The sequence below is a fragment of the Numenius arquata genome, chromosome 11 (assembly GCF_964106895.1).
Source record: "Numenius arquata chromosome 11, bNumArq3.hap1.1, whole genome shotgun sequence".
In the NCBI taxonomy this organism is placed as follows: Eukaryota; Metazoa; Chordata; class Aves; order Charadriiformes; family Scolopacidae; genus Numenius; species Numenius arquata.
This window is the reverse complement of record NC_133586.1, coordinates 25,373,750-25,394,764: the sequence shown is the minus strand read 5'-3', so window position 1 is coordinate 25,394,764 and position 21,015 is coordinate 25,373,750. Positions and strand designations below refer to the sequence as shown.

The 21,015-nt window shown below is 43.4% G+C and overlaps 1 protein-coding gene across 1 annotated transcript in view; it reads right to left on the bottom strand.

The window, feature by feature from the left end:
* LOC141470441 (protocadherin alpha-C2-like) overlaps nt 1-19,383 on the bottom strand; it is a 46,665-nt gene extending 27,282 nt beyond the window's left edge. The window contains 4 exon segments of the mRNA XM_074156460.1: nt 6,333-6,427; nt 7,953-7,954; nt 8,667-8,725; nt 16,870-19,383. Coding sequence (XP_074012561.1) covers nt 6,333-6,427; nt 7,953-7,954; nt 8,667-8,725; nt 16,870-19,383 — 2,670 coding nt within the window.
* Nucleotides 19,384-21,015: the final 1,632 nt, after the last annotated feature.

Here is a 21,015-nt window from a genome sequence, read left to right as displayed (position 1 = left end):
CTTTAAATAATGATTTTAGTGTGCTTTATGGGGATAATTTTTTCTATTATTACAAGAGGCTTTGAACCAAATCTCTATGATACTTTACTGTGTAGGGTTAGGAACTAGTTAAACTGCTTATGACCTTCATTTTGGGGATTTATAAAATCACTGATTTGAAGACTAATTTTCATGAGAAACATGGGTGGTCTGCATTTTCCCTATTTTCTTATTTAAACATATTATACATATTATCACATTGTTTCTTTGACTTAGATATGGTTCTTAGGGCTGGTATTTTGTTACGTAGATATTTCTTGTTTTGAAAGCAGGAATGATGAAATTCCATTGAAAATTGGTTATTAATTAAAATAAATATAGAGGATAGAGACATGCACGGCTGCATTTTCTAGCTCCTTCCATTTTAAACAGCTGCAGCATTCCTCAATAAACCAAGATCCCAGTTTTGTGTTCTGGGTTGCTAATTAGTTATTATCTTTTATAGCTTTAATCAATAAACTGCTAGAGCTAAGCCAGACCAGTGTTCTCTGCTGTTATTTGTAAATTAACCTTTAACAGTCTCAAAGAAGCAGCACTTTCAGCCCCTGCACATTCTTTGCAGTGACTGCTCAACAAGTCCTAATTAGACCCCTTTTCTGTAGATAAGGAAGGTCATTTGAAGAAGGTGAACAGAAGCTCACTGACATTTAGGATGAAATTGTTCTCCATTTACAACCACAGGGTAAAGCTATATCATATGAAATACATAATACCTGAGGTCTCATGACTCTCAGAGTTATTTTCTTAGGCTCTTTCTCTTTAAACTGAATTTTTAGAAAAATACTTCTGAGGCCAAGAGCCTTGTGACAGCCCTGTGGCCCCCCGTGAGCTTTTAATGGAGTGTTACGCCTGCTGCATTTCAAGAGCAGTGTCTGTTGCAACAGTGAAAGAGTTAACCTGAAAAAAAATTGCTCATTCCTTCTGTGCTGATGTTAAATGGTTTAAAGACACAGACAGATCAAATGATGATTCCATGAAAAGAACAACTAACTGCAGTGTGGCTTTCTGTCCCCTCATCACAATCTATTACCCAATCTCAGTGTGCCAATTTTCTTTCCAGTGACCTGTGCTCAGTAGTCACTTAAGAGTCTACACTGTGCCATTCCCAATGATACCTGCCTCCTGTAGACCTGCTAGCACGCTTTTCCAATTGCTTCCCTCTACCAGATCATCTATGCTCACCTTCCTATTCCAAGATCTTTTCTGGTGTCTCTCCTCATTCCTCAGATTTCTCTGCTCATATCTCTCCTGCTTACACTAATGCCACAACTCTCATCTGGGCTCTTCTCATACTGTTCTGTTGGAAGAAAGTGTCTCCAACAGAACGCTCTTATTCATGTAGGATTTACTTGCTTGACATATAAAACCACAGAATTACGTATACCACAACTTACACCAGATAATGATAATAATTTGTTCTCCTATCAAAGCATTCTTGGACATTTTTATTAAAGTCCATGCAAGCATCCCCTTCCCCTTTCTTCACAGCTTTCCTACAGTCATTCCCTTCACAATACCCTACCCAAAACCAGCAGTACAAAACTTACTAGGAAGACTGACTTTGCCTTTCAGATAATTTTGCTTATTTGCCATATTTATAGTTCGTTCTCATTTAATTTTCAGTATTCATCACTTATGCTAAAGCCCACGCCCCATTGATGGACCTCTTCTGCATTACAGCTGATTACAGCAGGAATCATCCTATGAGAGCAACATAAATCTATTCCAGAACAACTGTAATTCCCAGAATAAAACCTAAGAGTCTTTATAGTCTTTCAGGACAGGCTGAGATTATATGGGCATGGAATACCCCTAGCTAGCATGGCATGTGTAAAAAGGTCACACTTAGGCAGGAGGTAAGGAACGGCAGGAAAAACAACAGAGGAAAGCCATGATAGACACAAACTTCAGAGGACAAACATTGAAAGAGTCAGGGTTGGGGTGATGGCAAACAAGGAGCTATAAAAGTCTTTGTATAAAGATTTTATATATATACAAACATACGTATATATACAAAAATATATACACATACATATATAGCACATAGAGTCCTCTTCAGACCTAGAGTTGATCTGCAGGTTTCTTGGTTATAATATTCCCCCTGCCTTTTCTAGTAGCTATGAAACCCACAGCCAACCTGTCTCTCCTGCTTATTTCTCTTAAGGAATAGCAGTCAACATTACTACTGCTGTTTACTTGGCCAGTTCAAGGGATAAACATATGTACCATAAGTGTCAAGCATGGAGGACTGCCCATGTTGAGGTCAGTAGATTCTCACACAATATAATTGCCCTTTTTGTAGGAGTGCTTTAAAAGAACAAGGCTACCACTCCTCCCCAGTGAATTACCTGGGAAAAGGAAATAAAAATGACAGATATATTTAGAAGAATGCTACCACTGCAAAATTAGAAGCATAAAATTAGCATATTTTAGGATTGCATTTGCCTATGGGACCTTAATTCAGTCCCTCGTGCATATTCGTAAGGCTAGACACTCAAATCCTAGCCTCCTTGAAGTCAGTGAGCTATTTGCCATGGACTTCAGAGATGCCAGTATTTCACCCACAGTCTTCACCTACGTGCTTCCAAATTTCAGATGCAGATTTTTCCATGAGGTCCTTTCCTCTTTTGTTTACAGAGTTGTCTGAATGCAAGTATTTTTTTCCCCTCTATATATGCAGTGTGTGGCCCAGTGCCTTATTTACTGTACACATATAAAGACTACATTGAATAGAGGATTTAAAAATCTTCATGGCTGCTTTTCATCACAAAACCTTGTCATTCTCCTGAGTCTTATGTATGCTATGAATGCATCCTTAGACTGTTTTGTGAAGCACTTGCATTACCAGTTCTGTTTTGTAGATTGGAACACAAGCCTAGAGAATTACGTACAGATTTGTCTAATGCCCACTAATTCTAAGTTCTGAACTATGCATAGGTCTGATTTATTCGGAATCCTCAGTGTTGTATGATTAGAGCAAAGTTTCTGTTCATCTTGGTTTCTATTATGTGCTCCCACCATTTCTGCAAATCAAGCTCCATTTATTCCAAGTTGGGCATCTAGGAAACAAACTTCAACTTCAGAAAGTCTGATATAATCACGAAATCTGTCAAAGGACATAGAGCAGAAACCAGAAATCTGTCTGCATTTCCTGGAGTCACTATATAGCATGTGGGGGACAAATGAGTTGCCTCTGAGAGCTAAACCCAATGCTATTCTCTACCCATAGAAAGCTTGAGCCTTCTTGTCCCACCTCTCTTAGGAGTCAGTATCCTGACTACAAACTCTTGGACTGGTGCATAAGAAAATGCAAAGACAATTAAAAAATGCCAGATCGAGATTCACTGTCCCCTACATGGGTGAAATATGTAATGAAGTCAATAGAAGTGCTGTCAGCCAAATGAGGAACAGGTTTTGCTTGGGCAACAAATATTTGCTGAAACATCACGTGATGTTCGAGTACAGCTATGCCTTAGGAATTAAGGATTTACTGATTTAACACTTGACTTGTTCATCCTTCTTAAAGTGTTCCTATGACATCATCTTTGAATGCTCTCATTGATTAACTCTCTGAACCTGCCTCTGTGAGGCATCTTACCCATGGCTTTTGTGGATTGTTAAATTAAATGAATGGTTTAGCGACAAACTGATTGGGATTAATCAATTGACTAAAACAACTGCATGAAGAATGTGTGCACAGAACAGGCTTGAAAGTGGTTTCCAGTAATCAGAAGTCAACACCTGCAGCTGCCACAGGATGCTGATGATAACAGAGATAGCAAATAACTAATCTTGGAGTTTATCTGGACCCAGGTGCATTCCATTCATATGCAAATGATGTATCAGGAGCTAACACATTTGTTGACTCAGTTGACTGCAATTGACCATAATGAGTTGAATCTCTTCTGAAAAGAATCAGCTGTGTCCGTTAACCTGATGCAAAATATTACAGGTCTTGAACTTAAGCCATAAAAAGAAAGAAGCATTGAAAGAGATATTTGTGGGAAAGTGCAGATAGGATTCTAAAAGAGTGGTATTAAATTGCTGAAAGTGTCATGCATGATGATGTACTCAAGCTATGAGAATTAATACAATCATTAAGCCTAACCAAGATCTCCCTATTAATTGTCTGTCTGCTATTAAGGACTTGTGATATCTGTAGCTTTTGCTTACAAAGAGTGGAGAACAATATTACCTGAAACCCCTTAAAAAAAAAAAAAAAAGAAAAAAAGGGCTGATTAATGTTATGTCAGGGTCACTAATTCCTTGGGAGTGGACAAAGACAAAACAAGTAAGTCTTCATTGTGCAGGAAAAAATATTAATTTATGAGGAACCTTATTCACAAAAATTGGATTTAAAGGTAGTTGTAACTAGCGTCAATATTCCATAACGCAATTTTAATCAGTCATATTTTCCTGTATGGCAGAAAAAACTTCCTGTTGCTGAAGGTATTTTTCACAACCTGTTTAAATACATTACTTAGAAATAAAAAACACAGAGAAACAATAATCTACAATGCTCAATCCAAGGGCCAGAGTGTTAGCCTTGGTACCTGGACTGTCACTTCTCCAGCTGCCCAGCTCCACAGAGCTTCCTGGCAGCTTCTCATACTATGCCTTACAGTCTTCTCCACCCTACAAAGCCACCAACATCCAGAGCAGCATGTGATGGGTGCATTCATTGCACAAGTGCCCCATTTCATGGTCATGGAGGGAAAGGGCAATGAGAGCCAAGGGTTACTGCTGCTCCTAAAACAAAGAGATGCTCAGGTTTCCAAAGTGATTCTAAAATGATAAGACCCAAAAAGAATAGCAGGGAGGAGTTCAGACAGTGGAACAGGGCTCTGGGACCCAAATGCCAAAGGACCTCCTCAGAAGACAGCGCTATCCTACCTTTGGATTTACATTAACGGACTTAGAAATCTGCATTACCAGCAAACAAACATCTGGCTGAATATTTGCATCAATACTGAACTTGGTATAAGGTAATATACTAAGCTCTCTGCCAAGGACGATTAGTGCAGCTGAAAGCCTGAGGGAACACCTTGCAAAGGTTAGAGTGTACTTGCGGTGACATTTTCAAATGCAAACTCAACAGTTATGCAGCCTTCAAAGCTGTGTCTTCCTGCAAACCCTGCAACAGAAGGAGGAGCACACGAAAATCAGGTAATTATAGCCTAGGGGCCCATTATATATGATATTATTTTCCCAATCTGTTTCCGCAGACAACCCTTCTGCAACACCAATGCAGGTTTTGCTGGGCACCATTAATTCATGAATATGTTGTGACTCTGATTGCAAATCCTGAGGTTACTCCTCAACCATTTATCCAGGTAAAATTCCCATTTAAGCCAAGGGAAGGTTTTGTACAAAAAGCTATTAAATAAAGCTGCTCTCACATGTTTTCTGCTGGAGACCCCACTTTTTGGCCTTTGACTTGTCTCTGTGTTATGAGCGTTACTCTTCATTTGAATTTCTGGAGGACTCACAATGCTCATGGAGCTGTCATACAGGGCTCACAACCCTACACAGGGCATTCACTAAGTAGACAGCTTAGTTTGGACGTGACTGAAACCACTGATCACACCAGTGACTGGCTGCTCCACTACGTGTCTGTATTATTCCTCCTCCAACATAAAAAGTGAGAATATTTTACTTCCTGCACTGCAAAAGATACAGGTGGTTTTCTTTTTTTTAACTCAAGGAGGACCTTTCGCTAATTCTTATTGACTGCTGTGAAGTCATCAGTGACTAAGTAAATGAAGCTACATTCTAAAATGTATTTTTGGTCATTAATTTTGTCAAGCAAAAAACAGTTTAGTTTCCATCATTGTATAACTAGAGAATGAAAATAGCTAGCAAAAAAAAATAGGTCTGATTTCACCACAGAAAATGAGAAGAGACACTCGAAGAGACTTACTGGGTTTGTAAAAGCTCCTACCCAAGTTTTACCATTCTTTTGAAATGAAGGACAAATCTCCTCTAGACCCAAGCACGGGCATTTTGAATCTGAGTACACACATCAGAACTGAAGACCTTTCATTACACAAACCAATAACCTCCAAAGGCAGGATGAGAGCTGGGATCGAGGACTCAATCTCCACTGCTCATCCAAGACTGAGTAAAGAAAAATATGTATTTTATGTTTCATTATTCCACTCTGTTTAGATTCCATAGATTAATTTACAAGAACTTCACTCAGAGACACAAAACAGAGAAAAACTAAGACGGAAGCATTAGGGGGTCTACTTCAGTTAACATTAGTTCCTCACACACATTCTGGATTTTCACACGCTTACCTGTAGTAGCACTGGAGACTGTTGGCCACTGCTGATCAGGCCCTCCTGGTCCTCCACGAAGGACTCCTGCCTCCTCTACATGCACAGCACTGAATAAGCATATATCATAGTTAGATTATACAGCTCCCAACTGCTCTGGGCTTTATAACTTTTTCCTTTCTTGCTACTCTTCAAAGGTCATAACTGTTTGTCGGTGTGCAACTACTACGACAGTATTGCAAGATGTTAACAAATTCTGCTGGAGCACTGGAGAACTAGTTATTTTGACCTGTCAAAATTATCTTTGATTTTTTAATAAAATACAGTTGTGGCACAATTTATAAAACATACCTGCAGGACATTGCTTTTACTGACTGGAAGTCACTTACAAGGAAGTTACACACCTTCTTTGCTGTTATGATGTATTAGCATTAAAGCAAATAACAAAAACTTGTTGGAGTTGGTTCTGACCTTCTGTTATTACGCTACTTTAGCAGATCCCATCTTCCTGGGTTACTTCATGCTTCTTGTGAGCAATTCAGAAAGCAAAATTCATTTTTCTCAAATGCAAAAAATAACACAGCAAATTTTACAGTGTCACACCTTGAGCATTTGGCCTTGAAAACACCAATTTGGGTATTAGCCAACACTTTATATGGAAGGAAGAGAAAAAATCCACTACTTTTAATGCAGAACTAGGTACGTATTTGTGTTCAATTCCTTAGAGAAACAGGATTTTGTGACTGTGTCCCTGCCTCTGCACATCTGCTTCTCAGTTCCCTTCCACAGTCCCACTTGAACTTAATGTGAAATTTCAACACAAATGTCAAGGATCCTACGGATACCAAATTTCTACAAGTTCTATTAAAAATCAGCATTTTATGAAAATCTTCAGCTAGGCAGGTCACACAGGCTCAGAACCTGAGCTTTCAGGTATGGAGGGGGGCTGCCAATGTGAGAGAACAGAAGAACACATAATTTCACAGAAAGGCTTCATTAGCTCCCCTCCTCATGGGATGAATTGCTTTAAATGAACTCTGACTTTTCATTGAAGTTCAAGTAACTTCAGGCAAGATCTTGAACTCTGTATAGAAAGAAACATGGATCCACATGATCCCATTTGAATACACAAGAGCAGGCCTGAGCTCAGGTAGGCAAAAGAATTCTGGCTTCAGGATCCTGCTCCCCAGACTGTTTATTCATTTTGCAATAAGCAGTCGGGGATTAAAAAAAAAAAAAAATCCACAAAAAAACCCCAGCAAGAATATAAAAGAAAGAAACCAGTTTGCCCAAAAGGCCACAGAATCAAGCTTGCTCTTTCTTCCTTCCCTTCTGGTCCCTGAGGTTTAGGTTCTTTTTTACACAGCAGCCCAAAGTCTACTGGAGAGGTACACTCTGCCCTCACCCACGTGAAGTACAGTCTCAGGGATGGACAGTTTGAGTCTGGGTTTTGGGCTTCAACTTTATGAAGACTCTTCAGCCCTATAGATAAAAGGTGATGTCTACAGTCCCATGGCACCAACAGTTTGGGGAAAAGCATTACCATCCTGCACTTTATAGTGCCACTAGGAACTACCGCAACCTTATAATTGCATCTAAACCTGTAAGGTAGTCTCATTAATCATGTCAGACTACACCTGAATATATAATCAGTTTTCCAATCTGCTCAGGAAGGGAGAGCAAATATATTTTATTTAGGCTCTACAAAACCAACTTTATTATAATCCTTTTTTTTCCAGGTGTACTGAGTAGCAAATTCTAGCAGAGACTGCTTGTGATGTTAGGCAGAGGACTTTCAAAGATGTCTAAAGAGATTTGGACACAGCCTCACTTTTCCTTCTTTGAAAATCCATCTCATATCTTCAAAACGTCCTTTAAACTGTGTTAATCATCTTGATTGCACCATGTGGTTAACAAACTGACTGCAGGAGCAGCATTCTTTTATAGTAAGGAGAGACAAGAAGATGGAAAACGCATCAATGCTGCAGACAATCCATTGAAACATATCAGCACAGGTGATTACAGGGAGGTTTAAAGTAAACAAAAAGTGTATAATTTCTTAAATAATAATTGGAGCAATTATGCCTTGACAGTCAACGTATAAAAAGGCAGGAGGTAAACACACACAAAAAAAGACAGATCTATGGTAGAATAGAAATAGCATAAGATGCAGTCAGACCGAATCTCTAACACTTGGAGACTGGAAGTGACAGCAGCAGAACTCAGGTGCTTTCCATCCCAGCGTACAGATATCATCAGTCTGGGACATCAGAGGAACCAGACAGCTTTGTCCTTTTCACAGAGGACAAAGACAGAATTCCCCTTCATGTGGGGAAAAAAATTACGTACCTTTGCATTCCTGCCCTTAGGGACGCAGAGTAGCGCCAGTCAGGATTGGGGTGTTTTGGCTGTAGAAACAAAAGCCCAGGATAAGGTTGTTAATGTATGTTAGACATGCTGAAAAGTACATGCATCTGGCTAATTTTGTCAGAGGAGTCTGTATGGAGCTACTCAATTTTTGTGAACATTCAGAACTGACAAATCCTTCTACAAATCTCAAGAAACTTTCAAATGGACACACAGATAATGTCTCTGTAATAGAGAAACTAATCTGCGTCCCAAGGCCTTTGGGTTTTCCTCTGCTGGCAATCTTCTCATAGCAGGGAAATGGCTGGACTGAGGGTGGGGGGAAAACCCCTTTGCTCTTTTTTGCAATGGCAGAGGTGCAGAGATGAACTCTGTGGAACGACATTTAAAGCTGGAAACTCGTGGACAGTTATTTTGTACATTTATCAATGTTCTCGACATAGGGAATAAAACCATCATAAATCCATAAAAAACACTGTTTGATTACCTGATAAGCTGAGGAAACTTGAACTCCTGCACTGAATAGCGTCTGCCCGAGGACATATAAAATACAGCCCCCTGCGAAGGGGACATGCAGGATGGTCTGTCTGCTGTGAGGTTTCTGCTGGCATTTAGTGTGTTGCAGAGGACTGCACTGGATCGTATCAGATTTGCAGACTGCAGCAGGTCTTTTATCAAAGGCAGACGTGCTCCTTCATAATATCAAGAACTACTACATTCTCCATATTCATGAGAGGGCAACAAAAGGTGGAAGGGGAAAATAGCCAGCAATACCCTTTGACCAACAAACCTCAGCATATGCTGACCTGAATGAATGGCTTTCTAAATAAAGAGATAATGAAGAAATCCTGTTGATCAAAAATTGCTCCAGAAAATCTTTTTTGCATTGTCAGGGGACCATCATAATAATTTTCAACTACACCAGTGAATGCAAGATCAGGTCCTTTAAAATTAAGCCCTAAGCACATAACAAGGTTATTTCTCAGGATTCTCAAGACATTATTCTGTAGGTGATACTGCAGTCGGAGCTTAACTTCAGGCACCTGAATTCAAAGACAGAACTTATGTCCAGAAACATAATGGACTACACCCATTCCTGGTGTGGCCTTGTACAGTGCCAAACACACAAATAATATATGACAGTAATGGTTTAATTCTCTTCAAGCCATTGGAGGCAGATCAGAAATTACTTTGGTTCCATTACTTGAAAGAGAAAAGGAAAGTGTTGAATGTTCTGAATTATTTAACGCCAACTCTTTCCTCTTGAGGCTTGGTGTATGCTCTTCCCTGGATCAATAGGTTTTATTCAAATAAAAATGGTGCAATTACAACTTATACTATCACTCTATCACCATATTTCCCAGGTCCAGCATCACTCAAGAGTGAGATGCTCTTGGATGATGCGCATCCTAGGATTCTTTATTGTCTGAGTTACACAAAAGGGAGGAGGCTGCTGTTTGCAACAACACATTAAACATCCGTGCTAGCAATTTCCTTCCCATTTAGCCCCCTGTTCTCTGGCATGCTCAGATTCTGCTGAGTTTAGCAGAAAGTGGCTTGACAAGGAGCCCGGTATGCACAGTTCCAGTATTTTCTGATTCATTCCATTTTGGCCCCAGTCCCAGTGATGTCAAAGCAACTCTGAAGTCAACCCTGTAATAACAGTCAATGAAAGAGGGTACAAAATAATACACACTGATCAGACCGCCTCCTGAGTTCGCCTTTCTTGATGCATGAAGGATGCTGACACCAGATTTGACTTTCCTCTGCTAGGGATTTTCTTGTAGCAGGGGAACTGCCAGGCTATAGGTAGGGGGAAAGGCCCTTTGCTCTTTTTTTGCAGTTTAAGAGGTGCAGATTACTAACTTGTACAGGCAGTGTGAGGAGGAGACATCTTACCACTGCCCCAGGCAAAAGACAGATGAAGCTACATCAAAGAGCTGGAAAAGTCTGACATGAGTTGAGTAGGAGTGGGAAAAGAAGAAAAAGGCCACTTGCTCACATTATATAGATTTTTGTTTTTCAACTGAGAGCTTTCCAGCTCTTGGCTAGAAGACAAAAATCTATGTTCTATTGCAGTGGGAACTTTCAGACACCAGATCATAAATGGGTGATGATGGCAGGAGAAATTCATCATTCATTCACTCCACATGCATGGACCAACTTCCACCTTGTCAATATAACAGAAACAGCAGCAATTAGGAGATTGTGGTATTTCCAAAGGTTACTATCAAGAAGCTGTGGCATCTTACAGCTATTCTCAAACAGTTCTATATTTGCTACTACTCTTTAGGCAGGGCTGTAGTGCTGCTCCCAGAGAGGCAGCAGAAGGAAGGAGGGGGCAGGATCAGAAAAATGTACTCTTGAGATGGAAAGATCTATTGCCACAGTTGACTTTCAGACACATTCAGGGGTGTTTTTTTGTTTTTAACTAAAAAATTCAATCTCTGGAACTTCACTACTTTTTGAAGTCTTCACAGGCAAAACAGGGGGAGCAGGCAGTTGGGCAGCAGCCTGACTTTCTCCAGACCTGTTCTCACCCAGTTTTACTGTGTGCACTGCCTGACTGGGAACTTTCAGACCTCAGCAAGAGACACGTGCTTGTCCCACACTTGTGTTATCACAGGTCAGCATCCTGCAACTCACAAAATAGGTGAAATCCCAATTTTGTCAGTGTAACTGGCTTCTTCTTTTGTTCTACTACAGCCCGTAAGATCCTCTGATCATAAGAAAAGATCCTCTGATCATAAGAAAAAAGCTGTATCAATACACCTTTAAATGAGATTGGGCAATTAGGAGCAAAAAAAAGCAAAAAAGCATGGCTGGTAATAGAAGTGACAGCACAGTTGAAGAGGTAAACCTGTTCGGTAATATCTTCCCCCAGTTCTGATGCAGCAATGCTCCTTCTTATAGATCCATCAGGCATTCACAGTCTGTGTGTTTGGGTTGGCTGATATCTCTGGCTATGAACAGTCCACCTTTACTAGCCCACCCACCGAAACCTGTCACATTGCCCTGTGCTGTCACACGCCACACGACCACTGTGTCATGACACAATATGGCCCATCTCAAAGTACAGCAGTGCCTTCAGCACAGTCCCAGGGGCCAGGAGCCTGCACAGAAGCTGTCAATTGGCTCCTCTGCAAAGTCCAGCCACAGGCTTTCCTGTGAGAAGTATAGCTGTGTCATCAATCAACACCACCAGGACAAGGTACAGCTGGCCAGGAAGCACGAGTATAGAAGGGAAGCACAAAGAGGAACACAGACTCTGAAGTAGTCCAGATGCTTCCCAGTTGTACATCCCTGTACTCTCACTATGTCACACAATGCTGACAAAGATATTATTGTTCCTTTTACCTCCCCAGCTCCCAACTCATTACAAGACCCTGTTTAGCACACACCAGCCCATTTTACTAACTTTACAGTAATCGTAGTTCACCATTTCCCTCATAGATTTTTGGAGGCCACGTATCAAGTCCAGTAGTCCTGTATTTACCCCTCATCTGTGGACGTGAGGAAAATCACACGACCAAGAACAGAAGTCAAACATGCCTTGTTTCTCGCATCACATGCTTCTGCTGATTTAGTAACAGCACACCTTATCATATTTGTGAAAAGAGTCAAAATCTATCCAGGTGCCTATATAAGTGGTTGTCACTGCATCAGGTGAACACCTCATGCCAACAGTTTGCTCCTACTGATTCTTCCAGGCACTGGGGTTACAGTCTGCTAACTGCAAGCATTAATGTCACTAGTCCTAAACAACCAACCCTATTTGAAAATGAATGTATAATACAAAATGGAGTGACATTAGTAGCTTAGAAGCAAAAAAGCTCACGCAAAATTTCATACTTCCTTTTTTCACATTGCACAGCATAGGTTAGTTTAAGAATCATTTTACTGGTTCATGGAGAATAAATTTAATTAAAACCACATTGTTACAAACATTTTGCTCAGTCCTCTTTTTAGCTAATACTTAAACACAGTAAGGATTTGTCCCTGGGATAGAAGGAATTCCTAAAATCTTTTAATGTTGTCCTGATCCCATATTCATGAAAATCAATGCAAAGCCTCCTATTGACTTCAGGGGGTGTTAGAAAAGGGCTGCTTGAGGTAGAGAAGTGTGAATCAAACATTTACAAACAGTTATCAGATGATGAGACTGCTAAAAGCATCCCAGCCCATTCCTATTTCCACACAAGTGCATGACAGAATGACATAAGGTATGTTTATCAAATATATCCGCTTTGAAGCAGTAATAAAAGGCCTTTTAGAACCTCCAATCGCATACAGTTCTGCATATTTTCCAGTGACACGATGCTGACAAATGTGGGGAAACAGAGGCTTCTACTCCTGCTTTCCTTGTGTAAATGTTTAGAATTAATTTGATGTGGAAAACAAACTATTTATAGTCTGAACATGTGTTTATCATACAAGAAATCAGAATGGAAACTGGAAAAGGGCATAATTCAGAAGCCCAAAGAGTCTCTTCTCGGCAGTGTTCATTTGCATTCCTAACTCTAAGTAAGGTGAATGGAACAGGCACGTGCTTCTGTAAAGTATATTTAATGACTTCCAAGAGAAGAAAAACTTGTCTGCTTAATATTGGATGCAAATTTCTGCTGGCACAGCAGTAAGCATCAAACCAAGAGTCTGACTGCCCTGAAGCACAGAGTACTGGCCCTGCTTAGCAGAACAGGATTGGATACTGCCCCTGGATAAAAGAACAAACATTTATAGTTAACCTTTACAATGTCAGTGAGGCTGGAGAGTTTCTTAAAGGCTTAAGTTCTTGAACTGAGATTGTAAGATATTCCACCATTAATACTTTCAAAGCCTCTGTGAGAAATCTCTTGGAAAGACTGCTCCAGACAATGCTCTGTGTTTACTAGGTTTAGACACTTCAAAACATGCTTGTGTTTTAAAGTGGTATCAAGATGTGTTCAACTCAATTGTTTGGTTTTTTCCATGTGTTTAGCAAGCTGGTTTTGAAGTACAAAATACAGAGGAAGAGCCAGAAGCAGAGCAAACAGCTATAAAACTGCAGTGAACCCCTGGGTCTTACCATCACTGCAGGTTTTGTTCTTTCTGAAAAGTGTGCATAGAGCACAATGCAAATTTATTTACAAGCATCACATGAAACATCGTATTTTGTCAGTCACGTGTCACCACACAAGAAAGGGTACAAGGAAATGTATAATCAGAAGAGCTGATATCTAGTTCTATCAGGTACCCAGACTGCCCACTCATTGTTAGGAATGTGCCAGGCTTCCTTCTCCACTAGAAAACTCAAGTTAAAACATATGTTGGTTTGATTGTTATTCCCTGCATTAAAGGAAAAAGGTTGTCATGAGATGCAAGACATAAAAACAAGCTTAACTGCACAGAATATAAGAACTAGAAGGGAAAGATGAAAAGACAAACCAAAGACCAGACACTACTCAGACATCACTCAGCATCTTCACAGGCATATAAGGAAAGGGACTCCAGATTACAGCACTGAAACCTTTCCTGAAAATGCCGGATCATCACTGCAGCAGTGCTACTGAGTTTAATCCCAAATAACTTTGAAATATTTTTCCTCTCACTGGGTAACAACATTTGCAAAATATTAGCCTTCGTGAGACCCTACATATGATACACACACATAGAAAGCCTGTTCACCTGGTCCCATCCTCATCACAGAACAACAAATAGAAGATCAATTTCCAAAAACTGGGGGGAAAAAAAAAAAAGGGAGGGGGGAAGGGAAGGGAAGGGAAGGGAAGGGAAGGGAAGGGAAGGGAAGGGAAGGGAAGGGAAGGGAAGGGAAGGGAAGGGAAGGGAAGGGAAGGGAAGGGAAGGGAAGGGAAGGGAAGGGAAGGGAAGGGAAGGGAAGGGAAGGGAAGGGAAGGGAAGGGAAGGGAAGGGAAGGGAAGGGAAGGGAAGGGAAGGGAAGGGAAGGGAAGGGAAGGGAAGGGAAGGGAAGGGAAGGGAAGGGAACCTGAACAGGTCACATTACCCAAAAGTAACATACACATCAGACATTAACTTTGTAAATCAATGCAAGGACACAGATGCCTGTTTCTATGCTTCACAGGTGAAGGAATGGGCGTTAAAGACGGATTAAAAGTTCACTTTAACTAAAAAGAGAAACACAGTTCTCTGAAGATCTAGTAATACAAAGATCATTATCCTTATAAAGTAGAATTCTCTGTTGCTAAGCAATGGATGGCATTTTCAGTGGATAGGCTGAGCCTGAAACAAGGGAAAGACAACATTTCATAGTATGTAGTTAGCTAAGAACTAGCAATTAGTGAATGCCACTACATTCACCCATTTTCTCATGTACACCAGACACTGATACATTTTCATACTATGCACAACCAAGGGACAGATTAAGAAGCAGAGACCTAAGAAAAGAACTTGTGACAAGTAGAACTTGTCAGAATTTCACCTCTGTTTAAATCATACAGAACTGTTTGAATAATTGATTGCTCTTTTGGATCATAACTCTACACAGGCAGGCATTCTTTAGTTCCTTCTATACATCTCTGCTTTTGTACTCCAGGTCTGGTCTGGCTTTGCTGCCACTGCCTGATGTGCACTGCTGCTTCAAAACTTGCTAATTCATTGCATGTAATGGATTAATTCCCTAAAATGTGATAGGAATCTGTCTGTTAAACTAATTTCCTACCGGTCCTGCATCCAAAGGTAAGCCATTTTTCAATTATTTCTCTTCTTTTTTCCCCACAGAAAATCAAATGTAAGGTTTATATTTCACTCTTCGATTCCTCACCATACATACTTACAGAGAATGTTTCATGTTCCCTCCTATATCAAACAGATTCCAGGTATTTTATTATACTCAGAAAAATGTTAGGGTACAAAAACTGTGTAGAAAAATAAAATATACTTCCCTCATACCCTGCCACTGTGATTTATAGAAAAGCACTGCATTAATTTTAAATGGATTAGTTTTGAATGGATGATTATTACTCTCTAAAAGCATTTTTATGGAAGACTTGCTAGTCTTTAAGATCCATGCATCTTTGAATAACTAAACAGTTGCAAAAGATGGTAACATCTCCACATGCAAATAAATATAAAGAAATAAAGAGATAAATGATACTTCTGTGGCAAGAATACACAAGTTGGGTTCCTTTCTATCCCACCGCAGTTACTCCCCTAGCTTTCCCATGTCTGGAGGCATAGCACACTTTAATGCATGAACCCATCTTATGTCTGCCACAATTGTAAGGTACAAACAACACACAGTAATTGCAAAATTTTCCTTTTGTGAACCAGAATTAGTCTCTCCTGTGAGTGCTTCTGGGTTTAGTCACATTATATGTAGAAAGGAAACTGTACAGAGCAGGCAAACCTCACACTAAGTGCAGACTGCCTGTACGCCAGCATAAAGCAACCGTTAATTCTTCACTGTGGGAAAATATTGAAAAGGTTAATACACTGCTGGACAAACCATAGGTATTAAACAATTTTCAATAGCAACCCAGCAGGTTAGAAGCTGTCACACTGTAACATAACGACGGCAACTTTCTGGAATTGTCTACAAAGATGTCACTGGATTGTCACTGTCCAGAAAGCACGAAATGCAGCATTGGGTGGAACAAACATTATCAAAGGAGGGATTGCAGTTTTCAGACAACAAAAATATGCCCACATTAGTAAGCAAAGCATATTATTGCAATGATCTAAATTCAACAGCTTGGCCTAGGGATGAAATCAATGAAGTAGCAAACATCTGTAACTGCCATAAAGTAACCTATTGATTTCCAGGCTAGTAACTTTTTTTAAAAAAAAATTTCCTGCAATATTAGTTTTAACATTAAAACTTTAAGACCACATGTGCCATGCCCTAGCACTCTGTGGCAGCAGGCAATTTTAGATCTGTAAGAGAAAAGGGAAGGAGGCAATACTCTATACAGCATATGCCGCAAAAATGAAGCGAATCTTAAACAACAGACACATATACTGAACTTACCAAATGGACCCTGAAACTCCCAGTATCTACCTAGAAACAAAATGCATTGCACAGATTAGATTACTTAGAACTACGTTTCATAGCTGTGTGTCAGTGAACCGAAAAGGCAATACGCTTAACCTGAGTTTTCCAGTTTGAATCCCTGCTTAAGCATAGATTTGCTCAGAGCACGGTGCTGACCGTTTATCAGTGTAGCCTCACCTCATTAGGAGTAATGGAGTCATTTTTAAGTATGATCAGATTTTGTGCACTCTGCCCACTCTGTCCTGTCAGATGCCTCTCAGTCATCACTGCAGAGGGACCAGTAGTTCCTGTTGGGCCACAGGTATTGTAAAACATAAAAGTGTCACTTCCTGATCCTGCAGTTAGGCATGCCTTATAGCAGTAGGTCTTAGTGAGAGACCCATTGCCCCGCACTTCAATGAAATGGGGTTGTACTTTTAAACCGTGGGGCAACCTAGCATCGATGTTGTTGTTGGCCTGCTTGTACAATTCAGCAGGGCACCGTTCTCTGACCCCACAGAACCCTGCACAGCAGGAGTCCCCATACAGACTGTATCTGTAGCACTTGATAATAGTAAGCCCAATGATTGTGAAAAGGAAAACGAAGGATATGGCGCTCAAAGCGATAATGAGATAAAGAGTGATCTCTGAGTAATTGCTTGGACTTCTAATGTGCCTTCTTGTATCAGGGATGATTTTGGAAACTCTGTCCACCACAGCAACAGTGATGGCTACTGATGAGGACATCGGTGGGTCTCCATTGTCTCTCACCTCCACCGTCAGGTTGAAAATAGGTGTGCTGTCCTCACCCAGTTTGCGAGTAGTCCTAATCTCCCCAGTATGGAGCTCTACCCTGAACAAACCTGGGTCTGAGGTTTGCACCAGGTGGAAGAACAACCAGGCATTTTGTCCTGAGTCTCCATCAATGGCTATAATTTTGGTTACCAAATATCCAGCATATGCTGAGCGTGGGATCATCTCCAGGGCTGCTGAAGTGTTGGTTGAGGTAGGATACAGAATCTGCGGAGCATGGTCATTCTCATCCACCACATAGATGTAGACAGTGGCAGTGCTGCTCAGTGGTGGGATCCCGGCATCCTGAGCCTGGACAACCACCTGAAACTCCCTTAGTGTCTCATAGTCAAAAGACCTGACAGCATACATGTTGCCGCTGTCAGATTTAATGGAGACATAGGAGGCAACAGGTAGCCCTTCAATCTCACCATCTAGTAGCGAATAGGATACATAGGCATTTTCGGCGACATCTGGGTCAGTGGCTTTGATAGTGCACAACAAGGCTCCAATGGGGTTGTTCTCAGGGATGTAAACTGAGTACACAGGTTCCTCGAATCGTGGAGGATTGTCATTGATGTCAGAGATCTCCACATGGATCACCTTCTGGGAGGAGAGGGGGGGGCTTCCAGAGTCAGTAGCCGTAACTGTGATGTTGTAGGCTGCTGCTTTCTCATGGTCCAGTTTGCCCTGGGTGATCAAGGTGTAGGAGTTCTTGAAAGAGTTAAGTGTGAAGGGGAGGCCAGGGGGAATACGCAGAGTCACTTTCTTGTTCAGACCTGAGTCCTGGTCAGTGACACTCATCAGGGCCACCACAGTTCCTGCCTTTGCATCCTCTGGCACCGGGCTGTACAGGGAGGTCAGGACCACCTCAGGAACATTATCATTGGCATCTACAATGTTGACCAGCACTTTGCAGTGTCCAGCCATAGAGACAGGGCCCTGATCAGTGGCTTGCACATAGATCTCATAGGAGGATGCCTCTTCATAGTCCAAGGTACCATTAACCCGCACCTCCCCTGAATGTGGGTCCACACTAAAGAGCTGCCTCACCTTCTGTGGGGTGTAGCTGCCAAAGGAGTAGATCACATCCCCATTGGAGCCCTCATCGGGGTCTGAGGCGTTGAGTTTGACCACTAATGTGCCAGGCGGGGAGTTCTCCAGAAGGCTCACAGTGTAGGTGGAGCGGTCAAAGGCAGGTGGATTGTCATTGGTATCCACAACTCGCACAGAGATTTGGGCTGTACTGGACTTGGGGGGGTCCCCACCATCCACTGCAGTGAGCACCAGCTGCTGCAGGGCACTCTGCTCCCGGTCCAGCGGCTGCTGCAGCACCAGCTCCAGGAGCTTGCTGCCACTCTGAAAGCCTTTAAGGTCCAGGACAAAGTGGCGGTTGGGGCTGAGCTGGTAGCTCTGCACAGAATTGGTGCCCACATCAGGGTCCTGGGCACTCTCAATGTGGAAGCGGGCCCCAGGCACAGCAGACTCACTGATCTCCAGCAGGTAATCCTGGCGAGGAAAGTGCGGCGCATTGTCGTTGATGTCCAGCACCTCCACCTCCACGTTGTGCACCTCGATGGGCTGCTCGATGACCAACTCCAGGCTGAGGAAGCAGGCGGGGCTCAGCTCGCAAAGGGCCTCGCGGTCCATGCGCTCCCGCACCAGCAGCGCCCCGCGGCCCAGCTCCAGCTCCAGGTACTGCCGGCCGCTGCCCGAAGTAAGCCGCGCTCCTCTCGCCGCCAGTCGCCGCGGATCCACGCCCAGGTCGCTCGCCACGCTGCCCACGAAGGCGCCGTGCGGCAGCTCCTCCCGCACCGAGTAGCGGAGCGGCCCGCCCGCCGCCCGGCCGGCACACAGCCCCAGCAGCAGCAGGCCGAGCACCACCGCCCCGCCGCGGCTCCACCGAACGGCCGCCGCCATGGCCGGCGGGGGTGGGGAGCTGCCGGAGCCCGGAGCCGCCTCGCCCGGCCCTGGCCCGGCCTCACTCCCCGCCGCCGCCCGGTAGTTTCATGCAAGCGGCGAGCAGCAGCCGCCGGCCGCCTCCGGCCCCGCCGCCGCCCGGTCCATGCCCGCCGGCTGCCCGAGGCGGCGGCTCCGACCTCTCTCCCTCCGGCCGCTCCGGGGAAGAGAAGGAGGAGGAGGAGGAGGAGGAGGAGGAGGAGGAGGAGGAGGAGGAAGGAGGAGGGACCGGGGCTCGCCGGATCCGCTTTCTCCGGCTCCAGCTGCTGCGCGGGAGGAGGCGGGGGAGGACGCTAAGCCGCGGCTGGCTCCGGTTCAGCACCTGGGCAGGGAACAGCGACACGGCCGCCGGCGGGAGCCGCCCCCGCTCCCGCTGCCTGCGGAGCCCCAGCTGCCTGCGGAGCCCCCCGCTCTCTGCCGGAGCCCCGTCACGCTGTCCTCACCCACGTGTTGCGGCCCCTCGGTGAGCCGGGCCCCTCGCTACCCGTGGCGGCGGGCTGTCGCTGCCGAGCAGGGAGGGGTGCGGCTCCAGCGCCGCCACCGCCCCTCGTCTCCGGCTTCACCGCTGAAGCTTTGGGGGCGCTGGGAGGAGGATGGGATGGGCGTGGGGGGAGAAGGGCAGCAACCCGCCTGTACTTCTGGACCTGCTGCTGCAGTGCTAAAGTACATCCGCTTGGGAGGGTTAAATCAGCGCAGGGCTCCGAAAAAAAATGGGCTTCCAGCCAGGTCTGGTGCCGTCTGTGTGTTGCTGCAGTATGTTTGACGACCTCTTTCTTCGAGACCTGCCCTTCTGCTCCCTCGGAGATTCATCCTTGCTGCAGCACCGTCCCTCTGCCCAACCCCTGCGAGCCCCCCTGCTTCGCTTCCACCCTCCTCCCACTCAGCTCCCTCTCGACCTTGCTGTGCCCCGAAGCAGCTCGGCTGGTAGAATTCTGCAAGTCACACCCACGAGTTATGAATATTTAAGGTGGGCTTCAGTTTCTCATCCAATGCAACAGACAGGGTCGAGGTGATCAAGCGCAGCTGGAGAGAAGATGCAGCAAAATCTGTTTTCCAGTTACAGTCTTTTTCTCCTCTACCATTGTGATGGAGAACTGACAAACAGGACCACGAAACTGAACAAACTCAGCAGTGGAGGTGAGGGTGCTGCAGCTACAATAAGTTTTACCCCAGTGCCACAAATCCCAGCAAAGGCAATAAACTTAAGCATTCATTCATACAACACCTAAGTCACTAAGCTGACATGTTTAATGAGACAAACCATAGGACCAGAAAGGCCCTGAAAGATTGGACCAGATCATCCTTGAGGTCCCTTCCAACCTGACATTCTGATTATGTGCCGTAGTCCTCCAGGGGTGCAACTATGTTGTACCTACTACACAGTGCAGAAACTGCTTCTCTGCTAATATTTCTCTCCCTGTTATTTTTTTTCCTGGCTTGTCCCACAAAGTCTTTGGAATGGCCAATGAATCCTCACTGGATTGGGCTGGTCTGTCTAGGTGAGGGGATGACCCAAACATTCAGCTAAAACCTCTTTCATTCCCCTCTGTGGGCCTAGGCTTCCCTCACCATGTTACAACCTGACACTGTAAA